Here is a 25,002-nt window from a genome sequence, read left to right as displayed (position 1 = left end):
AGCTGGCATTCCTACCAACTGTGTGGAACCATTCCTTTGCCTCCAATTCCTGGCCAATACTTGCTTCTTGAGTTTTTTGATTTTAGACATTCTGACAGATGTGAGGTGACCTCTCACTGTGGTTTTGATTTGCATTTCCCCGATGCCGACTGATGTTGAGCATCTTTTCATGTGTCTGTTGGCCCTTCGTATGTCTTCTTTGGAGAAATATCTGTTCATATGACCAATCTTCATATGACCAATTATTCAGAAAGTTCTGAATTAACCATTCTCCTCCGTAATTAGTGTGTTTCTTAGATGTGGTATTTAAAGAGAAAATCCCAAAGCTAATGATGGTAGACCTAAGCTCAAAATGTATGAAGGTGAATTAGCAGCAATTCAAAACAGTGTGGTGCAAGGGGAAAATAATTAAGCTGGGAGTTTGAGCTTGTGTTTGCTGCTTTGGTCCACCACTGTCCATGTGAACATGGATAAGTCAAGACCACATGAATTCTTCCTACTCAGTGTTCTTATTAAATTAAGATAATAAATACCGGGACGCCTGGGTGGCTCAGTTGGTTAAGCAGCTGCCTTCGGCTCAGGTCATGATCCCAGGGTCCTGGGAAGGAGTCCCACATCGGGCTCCTTGCTCAGCAGGGAGCCTGCTTCTCCCTCTGCCTCTGCCTGTCATTCTGTCTGCCTGTGCTCGCTCTCTCCCCCTCTCTCTCTCTGAAAAATAAATAAAATCTTAAAAAAAAAAGATAATAAATACCTACCTTCCTTACCTTCAAGGATTTGTCTGAGGATTAAAAAATGTGTATAAGACAGAATTTTGAAAAGTATTTAGTACAAAGATAAAGATTTAAAACAGTTCATTACCATGTGTTGGATGGTAACTGCTGTCAAGGACTCGCCTTCTTTTACTATATCACTGAAAACTGCAATTAGCTCTTAATTTCCTTCTGAGCCTAAAAACAATTGATAGAGTATTGGTGACATTTAATTCAAGGGTGAATTATTGAGTGGATAGGATTTTTTTTTTCCTTTTCTTTCTTTCTTTCTTCTTCTTCTTCTTTTTTTTTTTTTTTTTTTTTTGAGTAGGTAGGATTTTCACAGTCCTCTCCTTGGTCTTTCATTTCTTCATTACCCTCTTGCTTATTTTGTGATTCCACTGCTCATTAGCATCTCCACTTGAGTGTGCTTCTGCCAGTGTGACCTATCCACTGTCTCCTGAAACAGGACATTCCCATATCTGCCTCTTTGCTCTTGCCTTCCTTCTGTTGTAAATTGTATCCTACTCTTCTGCTTTGAGGATCCTTTGAAGACCATGGCTCCTGCAAAGCTGCTCAGCTGGCTGTCTTGATCAACTCCTGTCTTTCCCCATCCTAAACACCTGATAGAATATGTTAGATTTCACCACTCACTTGACTGCCTTCGGAGGCTGTCATTTTACATTCATATAAGTCTTGTCTCCTACAAAGAAGATTATACATTCATTGAGAATATGCACAACGCATTTTTTCTTGCTTTTTCCATGGTAAAAAGACACATGCCTAGTAAGTATTCAGTACTGCAAAGAGTTAATTGATATGAGAGATAAAAGGAAGAAAAGTGCAAATCATTCAGAATTTTTTTCTTATGAGAAGGAGCAAAACTGGTTTGGAAATTCCATTTTCAATCTTTCTATGATGTCCCTATCCCTATGCTGGATAATTGAGCATAGTACTCATCTGTGCCTTAATGCAGTATGTGGGTAAATTGTATGTCACTTAATCAATGAGAGATTTGAGAGTAGCATCTTAGAAGTTTCCATTGCGTGAAGTCAGAGCAACAGTATTTTGCTTGTATATCACTGGAATTTTTAAAAATTTTATAGTATTCATTAAAACACTGCATTCATATTGGAAAACATTACAGTTACTACAATGCAGGCTAGGTCCTTGCTGCCTATCACTACCAGCAACAGCTACCTATCAATAGGAGAGGTGTTCAGAAACCTAATACTCTGATATAAGTTTAAAAATGTGTCTTTTAATATAGACATGACACCTCATTTATGACTGATTTGTTATGTATAACAGTGTAAAAGGCCATTGTGCTAGGGTGGCTGAAAAAGATACCAGAAACAATGAATTAGGGTGCTTAAGGGGCTAAGTTTAAGAGACTGTGTTTTTGCTAATGTTCTCAACCCAAGGACACGTACCTGAATTGTGAATGAAAGATAATCACATGCATGCAGGTGTATATGTATGCACATAATGGCTCTATTTACTTATATTTTACTTCCATGACAGGAAAAATTTAGGTAGTTTGAAATGTGTATGCACTCCAGAAGTATAAAATAAATTTTGTAGGGAAATGAAGGCAAAACACACACACACACACCCCGACAGTCCTATTTGGTTGCTGAAGGAAGGCTACAAATGTAGCTCTAAGTTTTGCCTGAAGACAATAAGGCAAGTTAATCAACTGTAAGAATCACAATGCAGTGTGTAAGAGACTCCTAAGTCTGATACTGAAAATAAGATTTTGGGGGACCCTTATAAAAGAAGTATGGTGAATGAGACCCTTCATAAGGTTCTGACAATAGCTACCATACAGAATTTATAGGATTTTTTTCTGATCATGTTCCTCATTGTAAGCTAAAGGAATAAAAGCAATTATATGAAGGATACGAACCACACTGCCCTTTAGAGACCTCCCTGAGGGCCTAAACTGACTCAAGTATAGAAGCTCTAAAGTGATATTGACCAATGGAACTTCCTGCAATGGTAGAAATGTTCTGTATCTGCATTGTCCAGTATGGTAATCACCAGCCACAGGTGGCTATTTAGCACTGAACGTTTGGCCATGGACTGAAGAACTGAACCTTAACTATTATCTTAATTCATTTAAATATAGAAGCCACATGTGGTTAGTGGCTATCATGTTGGGAGAGTGAGGCTCCAAAAAAAAGGTCTGTATTTTATATCTTTACAACTGTGTTTCATGAATATTAAGTTTTGTGGCTGCAATTTGGTAAGTTATAGGATTAAAAGAATGTTTATAGCAGGGGAAATTTTACCTCTGAAAGTATTTTTGGGTCTGCTGCAACACAGAGAAAAGGCAACAGAGGCCTTAAAGCTCTCTGCCATCAGGCAGATGCAGTCTTATCACAGAATGTTTTGAGAAGTGAACATTCCCAGTATACGTATTTTTGGTTAGAAATTATAATTTTTGTTCTGATGCTCTAAGCTATTTGTACCTTCTAGACAAACACATCATTTTAACAACTTTTTTTTGGTACCATCAATACTGCCAACCTCCTTTTCTATTTAACATCCAAGATGCTGAAGCTTTTTTGAAGAAAACTCACAGAAACAAACAAATTGTCATTTCTTCAAATTCCTGGTTTCTGACCTCAATGGGGCCTCAATGCTTTCTTGTGACTCAGCTATAGGTGCACTTTTCAATCCTTCATCCTTCCTCATCTCATCTCTGGGGAGAAGGGACCTTTTCCAAAATAGCACATTTGGTTCAATATGGGAGGTGATCACCATTAGTAAGACAGAAGTTGGCTTTTCTTGAGGTGACCTTTCTGAAGAAAGGCCTCACCATTGTCCTGTTGGGCTACACATAAACATAGGTTCAGACACAAAAAACATAGGTTCAGACACAAAAGACAAAATAGAAGAAATGCAAGATGGGTCCTGAAAGGAGGCCAGAAGAATAAACAAGAAGGACAGGAACAACCAGGGCAAAAGTAAATTCTGAGATTCCAACCGAGGAGTCTGACTAAATTGAAAGTTATCTAATGGGCAATGATTAAGAAATATATTACCTCAGTCAGGATTCTGATTATATTTATAATTGACCATAAGAAGATTGGGTATCTACAGTGTTAGATGCTGGCACCTTCTAGATGACATGTGACAAAATGTGAGGGTCCCATATGTTTTCCTGATATACTCTTCTTTGTGACTTTTACCTTCAAGGTCTCCTGTTATATGTCCATTAGTAATTAATTAGTAATTAATATTTTCTACTTCACGGAGAACTAGAAAACTTCAGATGGAATATCCCTGAATTTGCTGAATTTACTCTCCCATCACAGATGCAGTAACGCATTTCCATCAGTCCTCCCCTCTTCCCACTCAATCACAATGAAAAGGAGTCCTTTACTCCCCCTTAAGGTTACTTTTTCTAGCTACACCCTGCATTGCCCTACTCATCATTCCTAGGAATCTTGCTCTATTAATTACCCCATTTCTAGCCTAGATCTTCAATCTTGTTCTTCCTTATAGTTTTTCCACTTGTCAACTTCAGCATTTAATCATACTCAAATCTCTCCCATATTAAAGACAAAAGAAGTTTCCTCAATCTCACAGTCCCCCTTATCTGTTAACCTCTATTTCTTCTTGCTTTCTAGTTCCAAGATTCTTCAACAAATGCTTACTTGTCCTAACATCACTTGCCCACTCCATTTCTTGACTACTACAATCTGGCATCTGTTTCCACTACTCCCTTGAAACTGCTTTTTTAAGACAACCAATGACCTACATCTCGTTATATTGCTTATATTAACTGACCTTCCTGAAGTGTTCCCTTCTCTTTCTGAAGTGCGTTTGTCTTCCAGATGCCCAAGTCAAGACACATGAGAGCCACCCTTAGCTCTCTTTATTACCTCCTTAGCAGGCAGTCCTCTTTTACCCTTTTCACCAGCACTCTAGAATTTCCCTCCACATAGTTTGGGTGAGGTGAACCACAACCCAGGGAAGAGCCCTGATTTCTTTCACCCAGTCAGTACATCCCAATTTCCTGGCTGCAGTGATTGGTTCAGAGATGAGTAAACAATACCAATCAGGACAAGCAGGGTCACTAAAGTTTAATTCCAAAACTCTTATTTGAGCCATTGGAGAATTGGACTTACTTCCTACCAGATACAAAGTATACACTCTATGGAGTTTCTGGGAGCCATGCTTGAGAGTAGAGACTGCAATCATAAAAGGAAATGGAGAAATGGAGAAAGAAAAAAAAATACATCCTGGTCATAGATGCTGAGTGATGGATATAGACTTTCCTGAAGTTCCAGATCTGTTTACAACATTCTCAGTTTTCTTGGCCAGTGAATTCTCTTTTTAAATATAAGTGATTTGGGTTTAAGTTTTTACTTCTATTATCAGAAGGAGTTATAATTAACATGAGCCCCTGTATCTAAATCCTATCTCCAAATATTTTCCATAATATTTTGCAAGTCTCTTTAAAATCCTTAATGAGAGATCCTTTAATGAGATTTAATGAAAAATCTCAACTCAAACTAATTTAATAATAAGAAAACTATTGAATTTTGTAATAGAGAGTTCCATGGTAGAAAGGCTTCATGGCTGATCGATTCAGCAGCTCAATGATGCCACCAGGATCTGGGTTCTTTTTCTCCTTCTGCTATGACATCTTCAGTGTTGGCTTAATCTTTCAGGCCAGTAACAGGGTGGATAAAACAATGACTCATCCAGACATGACAGTAAGAGTATGAACAGAAAGTATTTCTACAGTTCTTTCTTATCACTGAGAAAGTCTTTCCCTGAAGCTCTCACATCTCCTTGGCTAGGATTGGGTCATGGGCCAATTTCTCATGAGAGAGCCTGAAACAGTTGGTGTCTCTTCAGGCACATGACTATGGGTAAGAGAATCCCATTAAAGAGAACAAAGAAGATTGGAAGCTCAGAAGGAAACCAGTAGGGTCCACTACAATGAGTACTTCATGACCTGGCTCCTGCCAACCAACTTCTCTGCCTTCATTTTTTGCCACCCACCTCTTTATATTTGACCTTCCGTGCGGATTTCTGGTGCTTTTTCTTTGTGTGTTACTTCCTCTTCAGTAATTTGTCTCATAGCTTTCAGCTCAGCCTCACTAGACTGCAGTCTCTGTTTCCTCAACTCAGGGAGCTCATCAGGTTATGCTTGGGCTCCATCTTCTTGCAGAGCTTCTGGAAAGTATTTCCAGGCAACAAGGTAAGATAGTCATAAAACTCACCTCATTTGTTTCTCTTTTCTATAAGATATCAGTTCCATCTTGCCTACTCCCCAGTGCTGCCTCCTGTATTTTATCCAGTTTTTATTTTTTACATCAAAAATAAAAAATATTTTTATTTATTTTATTTTATTTTCATTTTGTTATTGTAGATTTTATTTTTTTGTTAGTTGTTTATGGTGATAGGAAATGTCTAGCACCAGCTATTCTGCTATGGTTGAAAACTGAAGTCGGCTGTAAGGCTTCCCAATGGTAGGCATTGCATTTGTTCTTTTTTCTTATTCTTGAGTTTCTAGGGGCTGCTCTGCCTTCAGTGAATGTTTATTAAAAATCTGTCTAATGCACCTTTCTGGTGGATTTCTCTTGAAGTTGGCATTTCATTGAACTTTTATGCCAGACACTACTGATCAGTACTCAATTTATACTTTATCCTCAAAACAGCCTATCATATAGACACTGCATTTTACAAATAAGGAGACAAAAATGTGAAATGATTGGAGTGACTTGTCTAAGATTTGAATGATTGAATTAGAAGTCATCTCTGACTTAAAAACAGGTTTCAACTCTTCCAGGATAACCTCCTTTTGAGATTTTGACAAAAAAAAAAAAATCGGTTATGGACATGGTCCTCAGAAATAAGATTATTTACATACAGCAAAAAAGTGTATAAAATTTGAGAAGGTTCGCAGACCCTTGGAACCCATCCATAGATAAGCCCAATGTCATCAAGAGGAACCCTGACTAATGGAGCGATCCATACCATTCATTGTCACCTTAAACCCTTGGTGAACTTCTGAACTTTCCTTCCTGCCTGCTAGTGGTGCTATTTTACTGTTTACAATTATACCTCATACCTTAAAGACCTCCACTTCTCTTCTTGTGACATTGTCCTCAGCAGAATCTAAGGTGAGTCCTCATGGGCATACCCTTGCCTGGTAAGACCACTTCTCATGTCATATCTTGCCTTATCAGTACCTAAGACTTAAGAGATCCATCCTAAGAAGGAGGTTATATTTAGAACTAGTTTCACATTTTTCCATGAAAGACCATCAGAACTAATTCTATAATGACTCACTTTCAGGTTTATCTCAAATACTCAGGTACTGAACACTGAAATCCATGGTTTGTCACCACACGTGAGCTTGGTATTGCCAGGCCATCCTGCTACATTTCCTAATCCTTTCACTTTCCTATACTTGTGGGTGGTTATTTCAAATTCCCTGCCCCTCCCCATATCTTTCAAGACCTCCTTCCCATCTTCACTTTTAGTGGATGACTTTGCTTCCCTTTTCACTGAGAAAATTACTTCTTGATTGCATAAGTAAAAGTCTACCAATTCTCACAACTGCATCTACTAAATTACTTGTGTCTGAACTCTGCTATCCCTCTTCCATTTTCTTTAGACTAACTATCCTTTTCTAAGGCCAACCCCTTCTTTTGGATCTTCAATCCCATTCTCCTCTTGCCTTCTCAAGAACATTGCTCCAATTTTTCTCTTTCTATTGCATCAACAATTTTTCCTTTTCTACTGAATCATTCCTATCAACATACAAACATGTTGTAATAGCTCTCATCTTAAAAAAAAAAAAGACTTACCCCTCTTTATCTTCCTTCAACTTCAACTCATTTTTCTTTTCCCCATGGACCCCCAAATTCCAAGAGTTGATTTTTCTCACTATAATCAGTTATTCTTTCTCAATCTCTAACGAAGTCAAATTTTCTCAATCCAGTAGTCAATTGCAAGTTTCTCATTCTATCCATTCTATCAGCAGCATTTAACAAAATTGATCTGTGTTTCCTAAAAATACTACTCATTTTCTTAGACAGACCCTACATTATCTTGGTTTGCACACCTTACCAGTCATTCTTCACTGGCTCCTCCTTCTGGTTTTGGCTCCTAAAATTAGGATATCCTGAAGTGCAATTCCTGAACATTTCCTCTTCTCTTTCTACCTTCATGTCCAAGTGCTCTAGTCCAGCGCTCTGTCTTTAACTACCATCGAACCCAGTACTTCCTAGTGGGAGTGATTTTGTCCCTCAGGGGACATTTGGCAGTGTCTATAGACATTTTTGGTTGTCACGACTGGGAGCAGGGGCTACTAGCAGCTAGTGAGTAGAGGCCAGGGATGCTTCAGAACATCCTAAACTTCAAAAACAAAACAAAACAACAAAAAACAAAAAACGCTCTCTACAACCAGAAAGGATCCATTCCAAAGATGAATGTGTTAAGGTTGACAAACCCCGATATACCCAGACCTTCTCTCTGAACTCTGACTCTAGACTCTAGACCCAACTTCCTACTCAACATCTTCGTTTGGATATTTAACAGATAGCTCAAACTTAGCTGAAGATTGGATTCCTTCTTCCTCAGCTCAGGTTCCCTAGAAGATAGAACCCAAGACAAGACTTATGGTTTAATGGAAGATGTGTCCCCTGTGCAATGAAATTAAGGAAAATGGGAAGTGAGATGAGGAAGTTAGAGTACAAATACAAGGTGGTGAGTTACCAAGCTGTCAAATGCCTCATGAGGCACAAAGAGATGCAGCCCTGTCACTAGACTATTTGGTTGTTCATCTCTAAAAAGATTAAAGGAGAAGGAATTTACCTATAGGCTCCATAATATTTCATATCTCCTACTGGGCAAGCTCCCAGTGGTCCATTGAATTAATGCCTCCAAATGGCTGTGTTGTTCACCTGTACCTTCTTCCAGTTTTGAGAAACCCAAATCATCACAGTGTGGTCAACATCAGGAGGCAGAACTCTGCTGCCCATGCACAGCTGGTTGTTTCAGCAGCCGCTGAGGCAGGGCGAGTGGCCACAGGTCAAGAAGAATGGAAAGGCAGAAAGCATCCGTGGAGAGGCCTCAGCTGTCCAATACAGTAATAACCAAGACCCACAAGGTCTAACACTTTGTGTAGTTCATATTCTGGTGAGAGAGAAGCTGTCCAATCCACTCCAGTAAATGGCATCACCATCCACCTAGTTACTAAGGCTACAAACCTAGGAGATGTTCTTGAAATGTGTTTTTACCCCACATCCCTAATCCTTCCATTTCTATTTTCAAAATGTAATTCTATTCCAACTACTTCTCACAAGCCTACCAGTACCTTGCTTGTTTAAGCCATCATTGCCTGTGCCACTTAATAACCTCCAATCTCATGCCTTATTTCCAGTAGCCAGAATAATCTTTAAAAGTGGCAAATCATATTATATTATGACATGGAACATAATATATTTCTAAATGAAATATTTGTACAGTGGCCTAGGAGGCTCTACATGGTTTGGTCCCTGCCTACTTTTCTGACCTACCTTCTACAACACTCCTTTCATTACTTCTTTCTAACCACATTGGTGCTCATTTGTTTCCCAAATATACTAAGCTTGCCTTGGGATCTTTGCCTTTGCTCCCACATCTATGCGTCTGTTTTTCCTATTCCCTTTTCTCTCTCTTCTTGAATTTCTTTGTCCAAATGTTACTTCTGCAAAGGCCCTTCCTATCCATGCAGATCTATAATTGTTACTCCAGGTCCCCTTCTCTTAATTTTCTTTACCTAATGTTATAATGTGTGGTTTATTTTCTTTCATTGTCTGTCTCTCTCACCGGAATGAGAGCTCCATGAGTTCTGGGACCTCACATGTCATAGTTATTACTGTCTGCAATGCTGGAATATGACTGACACAAAGATTGGACTAAGCAAATATTTGAATGAATACATATCTTTAGACCCCTACCAACTGTGGGCTTGCTGCAAGAATGAAGAGTTCTGGGGCACCTGGGTGGCTAAGTCGGTTAAGCCACTGACTTACTCTTGATTTTGGCTCAGGTCATGATATCAGGGTTGTGAAATTGATCCTCCCTTGGGCTCTGGAGTCTGCTTAAGATTCTCTCCCTCTTCCTCTGCCTCCCACCCCCAAAAGAAAGAAACGATGAGCTCCCAGCTCAATATCCTTCTTCCATTTCCTTGGAGATACAGTCCTGCTCTAAACACACATGCTAGGAATGGTGTAAACCTCCAGATTTTATTATGCCTCCTAATAAAACCCTGAGTTTAGGAACCTGGGATTCCATGCAGTCTGCAAATCATTTTTAGTAAGATAATCTCTAAATGCTGAATTGGGGCAAGTGCAATCCACATGATGCTAGGGAGATGACAGCCTTAGAGGCATTTAAAAGAAAGAAGGGTGCTATAGGCAGAGGGAGGCACAAAAGCAGGATAGGGGAAGTCCAGTATTGCTGGGACATGGTCAGAAAGTGTTCATCAGGTCTAATAGCGTAAACTCCCATGGGGCTATAACAGCAGCAACAGCAGCAGCAGAAACTGGGGACCTGACAGTGTTTCAGTCCATAGCTCCTTCTTTATTTTCTCCCCTCCCCTTCTCTCCCCTCCCTTCCCTTTCCTTCCTTCCCTCCTTCTTGTAATAAAGCACTACCGCAGAAAGGCAGGGGACCATGGAGTTTGTAGGATACAGGAATATTGTGTGTGAAAGGTGGGGAAAGGGCAGTGTTTAATATGGGACGGAGGAGTTTAGGAGAACTCATTGTTCGTAAAAGAAAAGTCTGGGTATGGATCCGGAGGTGTGGAGGGAACAAGTACTTTTCTTTTTCTGAAAGGAATGCTGGAGTCTGAATCTGGAGGAGGGATTTAACTAGCTCCGTACCCAGGATCTTTGCACTGCCTGGGCAACCCTGCACAGGCCTCTGCTTTCCACAAGCCACAATAGAGTGGGGAGGATACAATCATTGGCTTTGATTAAAGTGGTGGCTGGTGTAGGCGGGAAGCAACGCGATCGGCGATGGTGGGAAGGGTGGTCCCAATGAAGCAGGGGAACCAATCAGCGGCGACTCCGGGTTCTTGCGTCCTCCCTGGAGACTCCGTAGCAGTGGAAGTACCAGAGCTGCAGGCTGCCTCCTGGTGCGCTGCGGTCGCCGAAGCGCAGCGCCTCTGGGGGAGCAGCTGTAGCCGCACTCCCAGTGCACCGCGCACGCCCCGGCTCGTGTTGCCCTGCGTCTCTGTGCGGACCCTTTCCGAAGAAGTTGCAAGCCTTGCAAGAGGCTTTGTGGAGGCACTAGGCCGAGAAAAGGGGCTGCGGGAGGAGGGACGTAGGTGGGAGGTGGGCAGGCGACTTGCTTCTCAGATTCGTTCCAATTAGCACCAAGTTGGCAGACAACCCCACAAACCCACGAAGTCTTTGGTTGCCCACAAATCGCATTCTCCGTATTTCAAAATAATCTGATCGTAAGAAAACTTCAACTCCCATCCTAGGTCAAGGGGGGACAGACTCAGCACCACTGCCTCGCAGTAACACTACACAGATAAACCCAGTTGATCTTCAAGTGCAGAGCTCTCCCCAAAGTGCCCATCTCTCCCAGTCCAGAGGAGACAAGCTGGGTCACCCCTGCAGAGAGACCCCAGCGGGAGGGGCGGGATGGCACGCAGAGCATGGCGGCAGAAGCCGACTGCCATGGGACTGCACAAACGCAAACCCTTCTGAGGAGTTTTGCCAGGAACACCGCTGCCTGCATTGCGTCGGACCTGACCATTTCCAACGTGCGATTCCTTGGGAAGGTCGCGGCCAGGGAACGTGCGTGTGCGGGGCTGTGCACCATAAGGGAAGTAGATAGGTGGTCGGCTTTTCTGGCAGGAGGAGGAAAAAGCTGTGCTGGTAAGGGTGGGAACTGAATGACAACCCCCCTCTGCCAAGCCACCCCCTCATATTTTCCATCTACCTCCTCGCTCCTGCCCTCCCCCGCCCTCCCCAACCCACGCCCGAGTGGGCCAATCGCTGCTCCGCATTCCAGGCGCTTTCTCAGGTTTCTGCTGATCTTGCAGCGCCCAGAAATGGACCGAGCGGACCCGCCGCCGCACGCACCCTGCCCCACTCGGAGCTCCTAACCGCTCCCGGCACGCCGCGTAGCCTCGGCGAGGTCCACGCTGGGGTGCGGGAAGCGGAGGAGATCCGAGAGCCATGTAGATCCAGGCTCTTGCTCGCCCGCCTCCTTCGGGATTGAATCAAGGGCTCCCATAGTGTTAGGAGGGGGCGACAGTGCTGTTTATCGTCATTTGCTTCCAAGCCTCGGGAGAGGGTGGCATTTTGCTTTTCCGCCCCGCATCCTCCGGAACTCCCTGCACCAGCGAGAGGACGGCGTCTCTAGGTTGCTGGCAACCGGTGAGAATGGGGGAAGGGAGCGGACATTTCCGCCGTAGCGGCTCGCTCAATCGATTGTCCCACTGAAGGGGCGTAGGACGAGGGGGTGAGGGCGGCGACTCTGTCCCGGCGCCTCTCGGATGCTGCCGCGGCTCCGGCCGCCGCTCCCGCCGGGTACTGCAAAGGCGACCTGCCGCATTCCGACTGGGGCTCTCCTCCGACTCAGCACCGCCCCTGCGCCAAGCCGGCGGGCCAGGTAGGGGGCTCCCCGGTCCGGGGCTGCAGAAGCGCGGGCAGGGGCGCGGGGTGGGGGAAGCAGAGGGTGTGGGGATGCTGCCCGGCACCTGGAACTCCCCTGGCGTCTCTCGGCGCTTTCCCGATCTTTAGTTTAACGAAGTTGTAAACAGATCGGTTGTCGGGCATTGGGGAAAGTGGGATGGAAGAGCCCAAACTTGGATTTCCGGGTGTCTGCGTGTGTCTGTCTGTGTGTATGTACTAACCCTAGCAAAAGTCCAGTGCTTTCTAAAAAAGCTAGAGGTCTGTGCTCTTCGGTGTCTGTAGCTCCGTCCCATCTGAATGCTTCTGATTTTCTACCCCCGTATCACTTTCTATTTCTCTGCAGCGTCCATCGATCGCCCTGGTGGGAGCTTAGAAGGCGGCAGGCGAAGAGGGGTAGGAGGGGGGAGAGCCAAGGAGAAGCAGAGGGGGTGGCAGGCGAGGGGATCTGCTGAGCTGGCTCTGCACCCGGTCCTAGGAGGGCTCACGGAAGGGAGGGGAGGACAGGGTGACCCCCGAAGTGATGGCCCGGTCCGCTAGAACGGCACTGCGCTAAGGCATCTCGGAGCAGGAAGATACACCAATCCTCCCCCCACCCCACTCTTGGCAAAAAGCTACACCCAGGGCCGCAGGCGAGGGGGATTCCAAACTGAGTAAAAGGCAGGGTGGAGGGGAAGGTAAGGAGGAGTGAAGTCACAGATCTCTCCACCTGCTGGCTTTGAAGCCCTTCCCCCTGAGCGTGGGGAAGCTGCGCACTCCGGTGGGGGGGGCGCTTGGGTCCCCCCCACCTCTCCTTTCCCACTGCTTCCCACCCCCGGCCTTCTCCTGGTCTCTCACCCCTGCGCCCTGCTTCCACAATGACGGTGATGTCTGGAGAGAACGTGGACGAGGCTTCGGCCGCCCCGGGCCACCCCCAGGATGGCAGCTACCCCCGGCCGGCGGAGCACGACGACCACGAGTGCTGCGAGCGCGTGGTGATCAACATCTCCGGGCTGCGCTTCGAAACGCAACTCAAGACCCTGGCGCAGTTTCCCAACACGCTGCTGGGCAACCCTAAGAAACGCATGCGCTACTTCGACCCCCTGAGGAACGAGTACTTCTTCGACCGCAACCGGCCCAGCTTCGACGCCATCCTCTACTACTACCAGTCCGGGGGTCGCCTGCGGAGGCCGGTCAACGTGCCCCTGGACATGTTCTCTGAGGAGATCAAATTTTACGAGCTGGGCGAGGAGGCCATGGAGAAGTTCCGGGAGGACGAGGGCTTCATCAAGGAAGAGGAGCGCCCCCTGCCCGAAAAGGAATACCAGCGCCAGGTGTGGCTGCTCTTCGAGTACCCTGAGAGCTCAGGGCCCGCCCGGGTCATCGCCATCGTCTCGGTCATGGTCATCCTCATCTCCATTGTCATCTTTTGCCTGGAGACTCTACCGGAGCTGAAGGATGACAAGGACTTCACAGGCACCGTGCACCGCATCGATAACACCACGGTTATCTACAATTCCAACATCTTCACGGACCCCTTCTTCATCGTGGAAACCCTGTGCATCATCTGGTTCTCCTTTGAGCTGGTGGTGCGCTTCTTTGCCTGCCCCAGCAAGACAGACTTCTTCAAAAACATCATGAACTTCATCGACATTGTGGCCATCATCCCCTATTTCATCACCCTAGGCACCGAGATAGCCGAGCAGGAGGGAAACCAGAAGGGCGAGCAGGCCACTTCGCTGGCCATCCTCAGGGTCATCCGGTTGGTAAGGGTTTTTAGAATCTTCAAACTCTCCCGCCACTCTAAGGGCCTCCAGATCCTGGGCCAGACCCTCAAAGCTAGTATGAGAGAGCTAGGGCTGCTCATCTTTTTCCTCTTCATTGGGGTAATCCTGTTTTCTAGTGCAGTGTACTTTGCCGAGGCGGAAGAAGCTGAGTCGCACTTCTCCAGTATCCCCGATGCTTTCTGGTGGGCGGTGGTGTCCATGACCACTGTAGGATACGGTGACATGTACCCTGTGACAATTGGAGGCAAGATCGTGGGCTCCTTGTGTGCCATCGCTGGTGTGCTGACAATTGCCCTGCCCGTACCTGTCATTGTGTCCAATTTCAACTATTTCTACCACCGAGAAACTGAGGGGGAAGAGCAGGCTCAGTTGCTCCACGTTAGTTCCCCTAATTTAGCCTCTGACAGTGACCTCAGTCGGCGCAGTTCCTCCACTATCAGCAAATCTGAGTACATGGAGATCGAAGAGGATATGAATAATAGCATAGCCCATTATAGACAGGCCAATATCAGAACTGGCAATTGTACCACAGCTAACCAAAACTGCGTTAATAAAAGCAAGCTACTGACCGATGTTTAAAAAGCCAAGCAAGCAAACAAACAAAAGCCCCACTTAGTAGCTTGAAAGACTTAAAAACAAAACAAAACAAAAACCAAACAACAAAAACCCTAGTGACTGACATCACTGTTTGTAGATACTTTACTAATTAGTCTCTGAATGCTCTATTTAACTGTCAATGCATTGTTGCATTGCGGATTTGGGGGGATGACGAACCAGAAGCTTTCAAGATACAAGAAAAGAGAAGCTATTTTCATTTTATTAAAAAAATGGGAAAAGAAGGTGTATTTTCTAAAACTGGTTTAAAACAATTCAGTCCATGAGCTAGTCTAGGTAAACTAAGATTCATATGCTTCCCCATACTGAGACTTTTTTAATCCTTTGGCTTCTTTAATTTTTTTCTCTTAACTAGAAACCAGATGATCATTTAGAAATATAAAATTTCAGTTTGCATGGGACTCCATTATAAAACTTTTGCAAACTGCACAGCACTTTTAAGACAGTGCATCTGATGTATTATATGTAACATGATATACCAGCCAAAATGGGCAATGAACAAATGTTTTTTTATTTTGACCAACCTAACTGTATATGACAAGGTGAAAACACACACACACACACACACACACACACACATGAAAAATTACTGAAGACTTGTTCATAAAGCACCTTATAAATCTGATACTGGTCCTGGTCTTTAGGGATATTCCCTCTGCCTCATTCCCCTTCTAATACAAACTCTTCTCTAAGAAAAAAATAACTGAATTACATTAATTGATTCGTCTGCAGTGCTGCTAAGTTCCTCAACTGCAGGTGAGCCAAACACAGGTCTTTTCTCACCAGTCCTGCACTCTGAATCCTGGCCTCCAGAACTGGATGTAAAACCTTAGCCTCCTTATTGCAAGAGAGCACAAACGGAACTAAATGTAAGCATGTTTGAATCTGATCATATTTATTTTATAATCGCATGCCAAGAACGTTAACTCAGACAATAAGGGATAAGCTTACGTTGGTATCAACTCTTCTAAAAATACATCCTTTTATCATTTGCATTCACCGAAAGTGCACTCCTTCATTTATTCACTATTTTATTAGTAAATAAAGTACTGTATTTAAGTGCATATGTTAGTCAGATGGGAACAATAACTTTTTGGAGCTCAAAGCATGTTCTCTTATTCAGCATTATGGCCTATTTGATTAAGGTGTACCTTGAATTAATTAATGCATGATTTCAGTAAAAAAGAAAAAAATTTAAATCATAAAAATTACAAGTTTGTGGGATGAAGACCCAAAAGAAATAATGGGGGGTGGGGGGTGGGGGGCACTCAGTTGATTTTCCTGCCTTTGCTCAGGGAAATGTCAGGTTTCTGTGCAGTTGTAGGCAGAGAGAGGACCAATATGCCCATCCCTTAAAGGGAAGCTATGTGGAAAACTAAATAAGTCATCAAGGTATATATAGCAACACCTAAGAACAAGTATTCTTTCTAGCTGAAAATAAACACAAGCAAAACAAACAAACAAAAAAGGTGCAATACTGCATGTTTTTTGGTGCATTCTTAGGATGTAAATGAACATGTTTATCTCTTGTATGCATCCAAAGCAGAGCTGATTTCTTTTTGCAGTCATGATTTGAAGTCTGTAGAGACTAGAGCCCTCCCCTTGAGGCTCCCTGAAGAAACTCAACCAATTGATTTAATAGTTGCTTAGTGCCTTTATCCTGTACCCACAGTGAACTGCAGAAAGTGCCTCCATTATTACAGCTGAGATGTTATGTAACAAAAGGGAGGAAGGGTTGAGGCACAGATATTTTGCTTTTGCTTTTTCCACCCTCCCTGTCTCACTTCACCACTGTGAGAAGACCGCAGCATCTGAAACCTGGGAGAGGAGAGATCCAGCAGGGTGCTGTCTCTCTGGCCATCCGCTGGACTTGGTCCCTTTGGCAGCCTGATCTGGGATGTAAACTGGGACCCGAGACCCGTCTTCGAACTGGACATGAACTGGGAACTTGTTTTTTCCCTCTTCTCCACCAGAAGCCAATACTCAGTTTTGGGGAATTTGTTTTCTGTCAAGGGCTGCTCTGGACTTGCAAGGCTTCCTCAGGTCCAGCGTAGTGTTCCATGCAAAGCTCCTTATTTCTCCTCTGTTAGCAAGAGCACTCTGCAAATCTCTGATTGATCTTTTCAGACATCAGTGTGGATGTGGGAACACTGAATTCATAATAACTTTTCCTGGGCCTTCCCTCCTGGCCCACTCCTTTTAGATATTTTCTGTGATGCTCCTATGATCTTTCCGCCTGGCAGTCATTTCACAGGGTGAGCATCTAACTTCTGCTGCCCCAGGCACTCAGCCCAGAGAATGGTGGGGACCCTGAGTCTGGCTGAAAGAGAGTCACATAACATAGGCCTCTGGGGGCCCAGCAGCTGTCCACCAATGGAGAGGCACTCACAGCCTTTTTAAGGACACCAAGGTGGGGAATCTTCATTCTGCACTTAGCATGTGGCTGCCTGCTGCTGCCCACCTTACATTCCTGCCCTGCTTCTTCTGGAAATCTTCCCTGTTACTTCCAGCCCTTCCCCCACCTTATCCTAGAACTAGCAGTGAGGCAATAAACCAAGAAGCTAGAGTAACACCCAGGCTGGCTGACTCAGTTGGAAGAAAGAACATGGATATTTTGTTTTCCCATGCGGCTTTTGTGAATCTGTAAGACTGATGTAACATCATGGAAGACAAGGGGCCAAGGATTGCACAGCATCTGACCACAGGGCATTAAACTCTCCCCTGTGACGTTTTCTTCTCTTTTGAACCTTTACTCATCCTGGCTATTCCTCTCCTACCTGCTTAAAAGTCTCCAGTTGGGAAAAAAAAAATAAAAAGTCCACCTCCCCCAAATTTCTGGGGATATCTTGATCTTTTAATTAGACTTTGAGGTCTAGGACACACAGAACTTGAAACGCTGCACTATGTCAACAGCAATAATCCACTCAGTACTATGGGATGGATGGGTCAGAGGATGAGAAAAATGGGACCAAGACTGATGAGACTGGCTTTGGCTACCTGGTATACCTCTCATAGTTTTGCTGGACTGGGGTTCTTCTGCATGTGTTACAGGAAAAAGCGCTGCATGCATGAGCCTTTCAGCCTGGGATCTGGGATGAGTTGTTATGAAGTTGGGTGGTAGGGGGGAAATGAATGCTGCTTATCCATCTGTAGCTCATTGCAACCAAGTCAGTAGGAATGGAGTACAGGGATTATTTGTGTAGCATAGGCATGCAAAGTTTGACAAAGCTCTTACCCCTTGCACTGTAATGTGCTGAAATGTTTTTGTAGACCTGAAGGTGCACTTAACAAAACTGCCTATTAAGGAATGACTATCTTTTGGTTTACTTACTTTATTTTATTTTAGTGGGCTTTTTACCTTTGAATCCCCATCCTCGGTCTTGAGCTTTCATGGCTCATGTCCTGAATACTTGTTTTCTCCAGAAGGAGAGACTTCTGACATGCTAATAGCCATAGCTCAGCTCTTCCAGTTTTTCAGGGCCCTAGTTCAATAGGGTGGCAAGTGGAAGGGTTGGGTCCCACCAGGGCTGTTAGCCATCCCTGCATCTCTGAAGTGGTTAACTCACCTCAAGTGATCTGAATTCGAGAGACCAAAGACATTAATTCCCTCTGTCCTCAGATTTAGAGAAGTCAGGTTGTAGCCAGGAAAGCTTTTTGTTTTTGCATCTCTCCTTCCCCATCTGTGCACAGCCCTCCCTTGCTCCCCCCTTGAGAACTGAGTACTGATTATCAGTTAAAGGTTCATTTGGAGTGTGTTAGTGAGTTAGCCTAGCAAAATCAAATGAACCAATGGCATATTCTTCTGGAATATGGCTGATGGATAGTCGTTTCTCCAAAATGAAATTGTACATCAGGTTTAGATTCCACTGTGGTGGAAACAAAGCACAGGTTTTATCATAATCTTGACTCACTTGAGAATCAAAAAACAAAGAGGCAAACACATAAATGGTAAGTGAGCAGATTTCTTTAACTAGAAATTTGATTTAGTCCGTAAAGGACCTTCTTTATGTTGTATCGAGTTACAGGTTTTTCAAATTGGTTAACAACTGAAGAGTCAGTAAAAACAGTTTCTTAACCCTCTCATTTAGAATAGGAGACCTCAAAACACATGCTTTTTATCAATTTTACAATTAAATTCCTTGTTTGGTAGATTGCCTTGAACAAAAAGGAGAAAGAGCACATCAGCCGAAGGCAGTTCCCCATTTTCTTCCAGGGAGAACTCATTCCTGGGAGAGGTGAGAATTGGTGGGTGGTAACCATCCGTAGTATAGAATTGTTAGAAAGAATATAAACTGCCAAACAGCCATTTTACTTTTCTGTTTTGTTAAGAAAAGATGGAATCTTTTGATGTTTTTGTTCATTTCAAGAAGACAAGTAAAGAAATGAAAATTTTTAAACCAGACACAACCCAAGCTGAATTGCAATCTCTCATCCACTGTGTGGTGTCTTAATATTCATATTTATATTATGGAATTTCAGGGTATATGCAAACATGTTCAGCATGACTCAGGTAAACCTCAGAAGAATGTACCTTACTTATCGTTTTTATAAAGAAGTGGGCAGGAGCTGAGTTGTTAACCAAAACTCTTGCATTACCTTGGGTCACTGTGCGAACTCATTCAGGGTATAGGTGTAAATCTCAAAAGTCTTGGGATCCAAGGCCAGTCTCTTTGCTCAGGCAAATTGACCATGGGCTTTCTTGGGAAGTCCAATGTGTACATAAGGGGTGAGGCCCTGTTGACCTCAGGACCATTAGCTTTAAGGAGATTAGCCCTAGTCCCAGTGATTTTTATGTAGGAGCTAACTAGGAGTTTACTTTTTATGACATGAGACTTCACAAAGTATAGAAGAGTTTTGTACCATAATTAGAGAAGAAGAAGAAATGGTGTGAGGAAAGAAAAGAAAAAAAAACACAAAAGATCCCCTGCAAAATATTCCAGGTCAAAATTGTCTCCTCTCCAAAACCTGCAGAAACACCTTTCTTCTCTTCAGTGCACTGTCTGGGAGCTGTTTAGGCAGCAGCCATAAGCCAAGAGCACGGACTCTATATGACATACCTCCAGCATTAAAGATACGGTATTACCAAGGTTAAAAACTAAAAATTGAGTAGTATTAATTTAAAGTGCACCATCAGGACAACAAATCATTGAAGCTGAAAAAAGCACTACTTTATTTCTTGAGTTTGCCAGTTGCTTACACCTTGAGTTAAGGATGTGTCTCATTTTCACCTGCTGTGCATTTCCCCTGCCCTGTTTAATATGTCAGGTAGAGGACATTGAATGTTATGAATTGAGAACCTAACTGAAGCGCATAGTTTTCATCTATGCAATTTTACTTGCTTCTGTCACTTTACGATCTGTTCATATTTGGCATCAATTAAAGATAATTTTTAAGGATCTTATCAAGGACTATTTTGACTGGTTATTTGTCTCTTGTTTAACTGGTCTTTAGGGTGGTTTTTCCTGTGGGATATCTTTAAAAAACATCATGAATCTGAGATAAAATCATGAAGCAACCTGGTTTTCTGTGAAACTCATGTAGTATATTTCCTGTGCAAGGAAATGCATTGGGGTTGAATCTTGATAATAAATTCACACTTTGGTCTCAGGTAGGGTCCCCAGGAGGGGCCTTTGGAGTTTAGCCTATGAAAGCAGTGGGAAAAAAAAAAAAAGAAAAGAAAAAAATGAGGCCCCAGGGAGTAAAGTAATTGATTATATTCGATTCAATTGTTTTTTATTTGAAATTGTATTTTTCATTCACAGATTAAGCCTCTTAGAAAGGATTGTGTGCATGCCTGTGTGTGTGTGTGTGTGTGTGTGTGTGTGTGTATAACAGTGCTGTGTTCTGGCATCAACTAACTTGATAGTTACAATACAGTGTTAGAAGCGATTTTGATGTGAAAAAACAAAGCGATTGTTAGTTGTTGTTTACATAGACTTTCCCCACATAGTTCAGTGTGTGGTTAACATTTCTTTTTTCCCTTTTTTTTTTTTTTTTTGAGTGACTTGTTGGTGCATTTCCTTTTGATTCTTCCTGATATTTAGAGGTTCTCTTTTCTTCACTTTGAATATCTTATTTCATACAAGCTTCTTTATGTCAAACCAAACAAGGTTACATGCTTTATGACAGGTGTCTGTTATATGTGTAGGGTGAGGTAGAATTGCATTGCATTGTGATGGGTTCAAATTGTAAGATTTGGAGATGAATCTTACTTTTGCTATAGAAGTCGCTACTGAGAGTAGATCATGAGGTGAGGTAGGTTTCCCATGACTTTTTTTGTTGTGGTCAGAAAACAGGCCAGGCTGATCTCTGACAGAGAAGGTGAGAGAGAACTAGAACCACAATAGCGGTGTGGGCAAAGGAGCCAGGATTTTGACAACCCTGAGTGTGTTTCTCAAAGCTCGGCTTTGGAATGGTCTTCTTGAAGACAGAGAGATTCAGGTACCTGCACCAGTAGGGCTATAATGGAAGCTTTGCTATATACAGAATTTCAAAAAGAAGGCAAGTGAGTCAAAACAAACTGAGGGTTGCTTGGGGGGGAGAGGAGTTGGGGGAAGGGGGGGTGGGGTTATGGACATTGGGGAGGGTATGTGCTATGGTGAGTGCTGTGAAGTGTGTAAACCTGGTGATTCACAGACCTGTACCCTGGGGGATAAAAATATATGTTAATAAAAAATTAAAAATTAAAAAAAAAAAAGAAGGCGAGTAAGTTTTAAGGGAGGCCCATCAGAGGACTCAAAAAGAGAGAGCTGGTGCGATTTGATCCCAGTCACTCTGTCACTGGATAGGGAAACTGGCTGCTACTTCATGCAGTTAGTCTAGATTGGTAGAGCCCACCAGACTAGACTGTGGAGGAAACGTTAACCATGAGGCTGAACAGGGTGTCCATTGAAAGTCCTATGCAGATAAGGCAGCATGGTCACTCTGACTGACTGGAAAGCAGCCCTTTAAACAGGCTTCAAAACACGTCATTGAAAACATCCTACATTAATTAACTGAATTTAATATACCATCAGTTTTAAGATACACTGTTTTGACATATTTGTAAGAGAGAATATGGACAGTTATGATGTGCCACTGTATTGATTCATCCCAATTGTAGAGATGCAAAAATGTAAAAAAAAAAAAAAAAGGTATCTTAGAATTGATGAACCACCATGATTCAAATATATGTCCCCTTTTATTTCCTGATGTGGTAATAGCTTTGAATTCTAAACCCATGAAATTTGGCAGTTCCTTCAAACCTGAACCATCTCTAGAGCATTTAGGTCTTCTCTGCAGTATCTTTTAATCCCATGGTGTTTCTGCTCAGCCCTGCCCTTAACTTTGGCTTTGTGTAGATGCATATCTGAGCCCCCATCTTCATCTCGGTTAGCATCCAGAGATCATTCACCCAATGAAGAACTTAGATCTTATCATGTCTGGAAGGTTTACTGTTTCTGTTCCTCCTTCTCTTGCCCCTTAATAGATTTCTGTAATCAGACAGTCGAAACCTCCTGTAGCCCTTAGCTTTTGTCAAGTTGAAGGCAACCTGACACCTTCATTCCCAGAATGGTGTGAATAGCAACACCTCTAGTTCATTTAGCTCTCTGCAGTTTTCAAATCACTTCCACATTAATTATATTGCTTTATTTCACTTGGCGAATTAGGTATGGCTGATATTGCTACCCTTATCTCATAGGCCAAGGGATCTGCCTCAGGTCTCTGGGTGGAAGGAGCAATCTTGGGTTCATTGGTAATTCCATGGCCCACGGCTGGCACATGATAGGGACTCTAGTGTTTATTGAGCTGAAGAATGCTGAAAGGGTAATGCCACATGCTAAAGAGAAACCAGTGGGCTTTGTTTAGAGCTGCGGGCCCCTTGAGTCTTTAAATTGCTCATTTCTAAAATGGAAACATAGGGCTGCCTGGGTGGCTCAGTTGTTAAGTGTCTGCCTTCCGATCAGGTCATGATCTGGGGTCCTGAGATCGAGTCCTGCATTGAGCCCTGCATGGGGCTCCCTGCTCAGAAGGGAACCTGCTTTTCCCTCTCTAGCTCCCCCTGCTTGTGTTCCCTCTCTCACTCTCTCTCTCTGTCATAAGTAAATAAAATCTAAAAAAAAAAAAAAAAAAAAAAAAAGGAAACATAATAGCCCATAAGGTTGTGTGGATTAAATGAGATGATATAGATTAACATGTTTGGTAAATGCTAATGTGTCCTGTAAGTGTGAGATATGAATAGATACATTATTCATTATAATGAGGAACAAAGGAGTAGGGGAGGAGGCTTCTGGATGATTCCTTCCCAGACAAGGAGCTATCTTTTAAAGGAAGACTCCAGGGAAATCAGATGCTTAGTTCAAAAATAATAGTATTATGGTACAGTCTGAAGACTTGAGGGGCAAAGAGACCTTTTCAGTAAGGATCTTTAGTACATTCTGCATGTGACGGCAGTCATGCCTCAGCCCCACAGAACACTGAGCCACTATTTCTGGTTCTGGTCCTCCCTTGCCCTGTGACATAACGTTATTCTACATCTTCAGACCCCAAATATCACAGGAAAACTCTGCTGCATTATAAGAGAAGGAGCCATAAGGTATCTTCAGTAATTTGCATCCCTTCTCATTGCCTCATTTCTCTCATGTGCGAAATATTGTGTGATCTAATTTTTTCTTTCCACCTGTGAATATTGAGAAATAAAGCAAGATGTTGTTTGCAAAGTTTTCTCATATGCTTGTCTGAGAGATATTATATAAATATAAAAAATATTCTTAACTTCTCTGCTAAAAATAAAATAACCCTTATAAGCACACATGAGTCAATATAGCCTTTTCTTGAATATCACAATATTACAAAGATCTTTATAAAAATGTATAAGTTATCTCTACAGTGAGCCAAGCTTTCCTTTTTAAAAATGATTGGATAAAGTAGCTCTGATTTAAATGACAGTGAAATTTTATTTGATGTTCTCAAGGAATTTAACGTAATTAAGGAGTTGATTATCTGTTAGAATCTTTGGTTCATGCAACATTTTTCTAGAGAATAACATTCAACAGCTACATTCTCTAACCTTTTAATAATTTTTTTTAAAATATCATTAACATGACATATTCATGTTTGTTGAAATAGATAACATATTTCCATGTTGTTTCAAGTGCCAAGGAATATATGCATTTTAGGAATGTTTTGGGAGAAACTAATTCCAATTGAAATGTATTTTTTCAGAATTGAAATCAGAGGATAATTAGTGAGTAGGAACTTGAACTTGGGATAATTACGTTTTGAGCTTAGGACCAAATCCAACTTTTATTAATAGTGCTCATTACTGGGGCGCCTGGGTGGTTCAGTGGGTTAAGCCTCTGCCTTTGGCTCGGGTCATGATCTCAGGTCCTGGGATCAAGCCCCGCATCAGGCTCTCTGCCCAGCAGGGAGTCTGCTTCCCCATCTCTCTCTGCCTGCCTCCCTGTCTGATTGCGATTTCTCTCTCTCTCTCTTTGTGTCAAATAAATAAATAAAATCTTTTAAAAAATGCTCATTACTCAATGTATTGAGTTAAGAATGTTTGGAAATCCAAGGAACTTCATCTCTATAGTGATGATTGCTTTTTTTTTTTTTTCCCCATTCCATACCATATCATTATTTTACTGTTTCTGGAAGGAAGTAATCTTGTTTTATGTGAATTTCAAAGCGAATCTCTCTGAGACTAAGGTTTACCCCATCAAATAGTCCCTCTTCATTAATAAGGAAACATTTTTTAATCTTAGAGAAGTTGTGTGTATGTCAATTCTAAAAGATGGGATGTCTAGCTCCATTTTTGAAAGATCATGGGATTTGGCTAATTGTAAAGGACATTTCTAGTTAAGACAGAATGGTTTTCTTTTAAGTTTCCAGAGGACTGAAGGTCACATTTGTTGACATTTAAAAAATAATGTTTATTTTTAATGGATAAAGATGAGTACTTGAGTACTCTAAATATCATTTAATCACAGGTTTGGTAATTTTAAAAAGCCTGAATAATTTATAGCATACATAATTAGCATGTTGGAAGAAAAGTATTTGTCCTCTGCAACAGTTTCCAGGTTGCACACTCAAGCAGTGTTTCAAGCCAAGACACCCACTGGATGTACAAAAGGAGGTCATTTAGCATGAAAAAGTAAAATGCTTGTTTTTAATTATCATTCTCAAGGGTTTTTAGCAAGAGTATGATGAGTAAAATGAGAATAGTATTTT

At 42.6% G+C, this 25,002-nt stretch overlaps 1 protein-coding gene across 2 annotated transcripts; it reads left to right on the top strand.

Annotated features, from left to right (window-relative positions):
* The first annotated feature begins 11,515 nt into the window (after positions 1-11,515).
* Positions 11,516-20,194, top strand: KCNA1 (potassium voltage-gated channel subfamily A member 1). 2 transcript variants are annotated; one of them, XM_082742197.1, is made up of 2 exons: positions 11,516-12,157; positions 12,759-20,194. In XM_082742197.1, exon 2 carries the CDS (start codon positions 13,270-13,272, stop codon positions 14,755-14,757), a length of 1,488 nt encoding a protein of 495 aa, XP_082598323.1. In that variant the 5' UTR covers positions 11,516-12,157; positions 12,759-13,269; the 3' UTR covers positions 14,758-20,194. The 2 variants fall into 2 exon arrangements, with proteins under 2 accessions (XP_082598323.1, XP_082598322.1); XM_082742196.1 differs by having other exon boundaries at positions 11,516-12,392.
* The last annotated feature ends 4,808 nt before the right edge of the window (positions 20,195-25,002 follow it).

This window comes from Mustela nivalis, assembly GCF_964662115.1.
Source record: "Mustela nivalis genome assembly, chromosome: 7".
NCBI lineage: Eukaryota > Metazoa > Chordata > Mammalia > Carnivora > Mustelidae > Mustela > Mustela nivalis.
The sequence above is the reverse complement of the archived record's forward strand: the minus strand, read 5'-3'. Positions and strand labels throughout refer to the sequence as shown.

What these genes read in the sequence shown, in the direction of transcription:
- KCNA1 (XM_082742197.1), top strand. Translation starts at nt 13,270, where the DNA reads ATGACGGTGATGTCTGGAGAGAACGTGGACGAGGCTTCGGCCGCCCCG.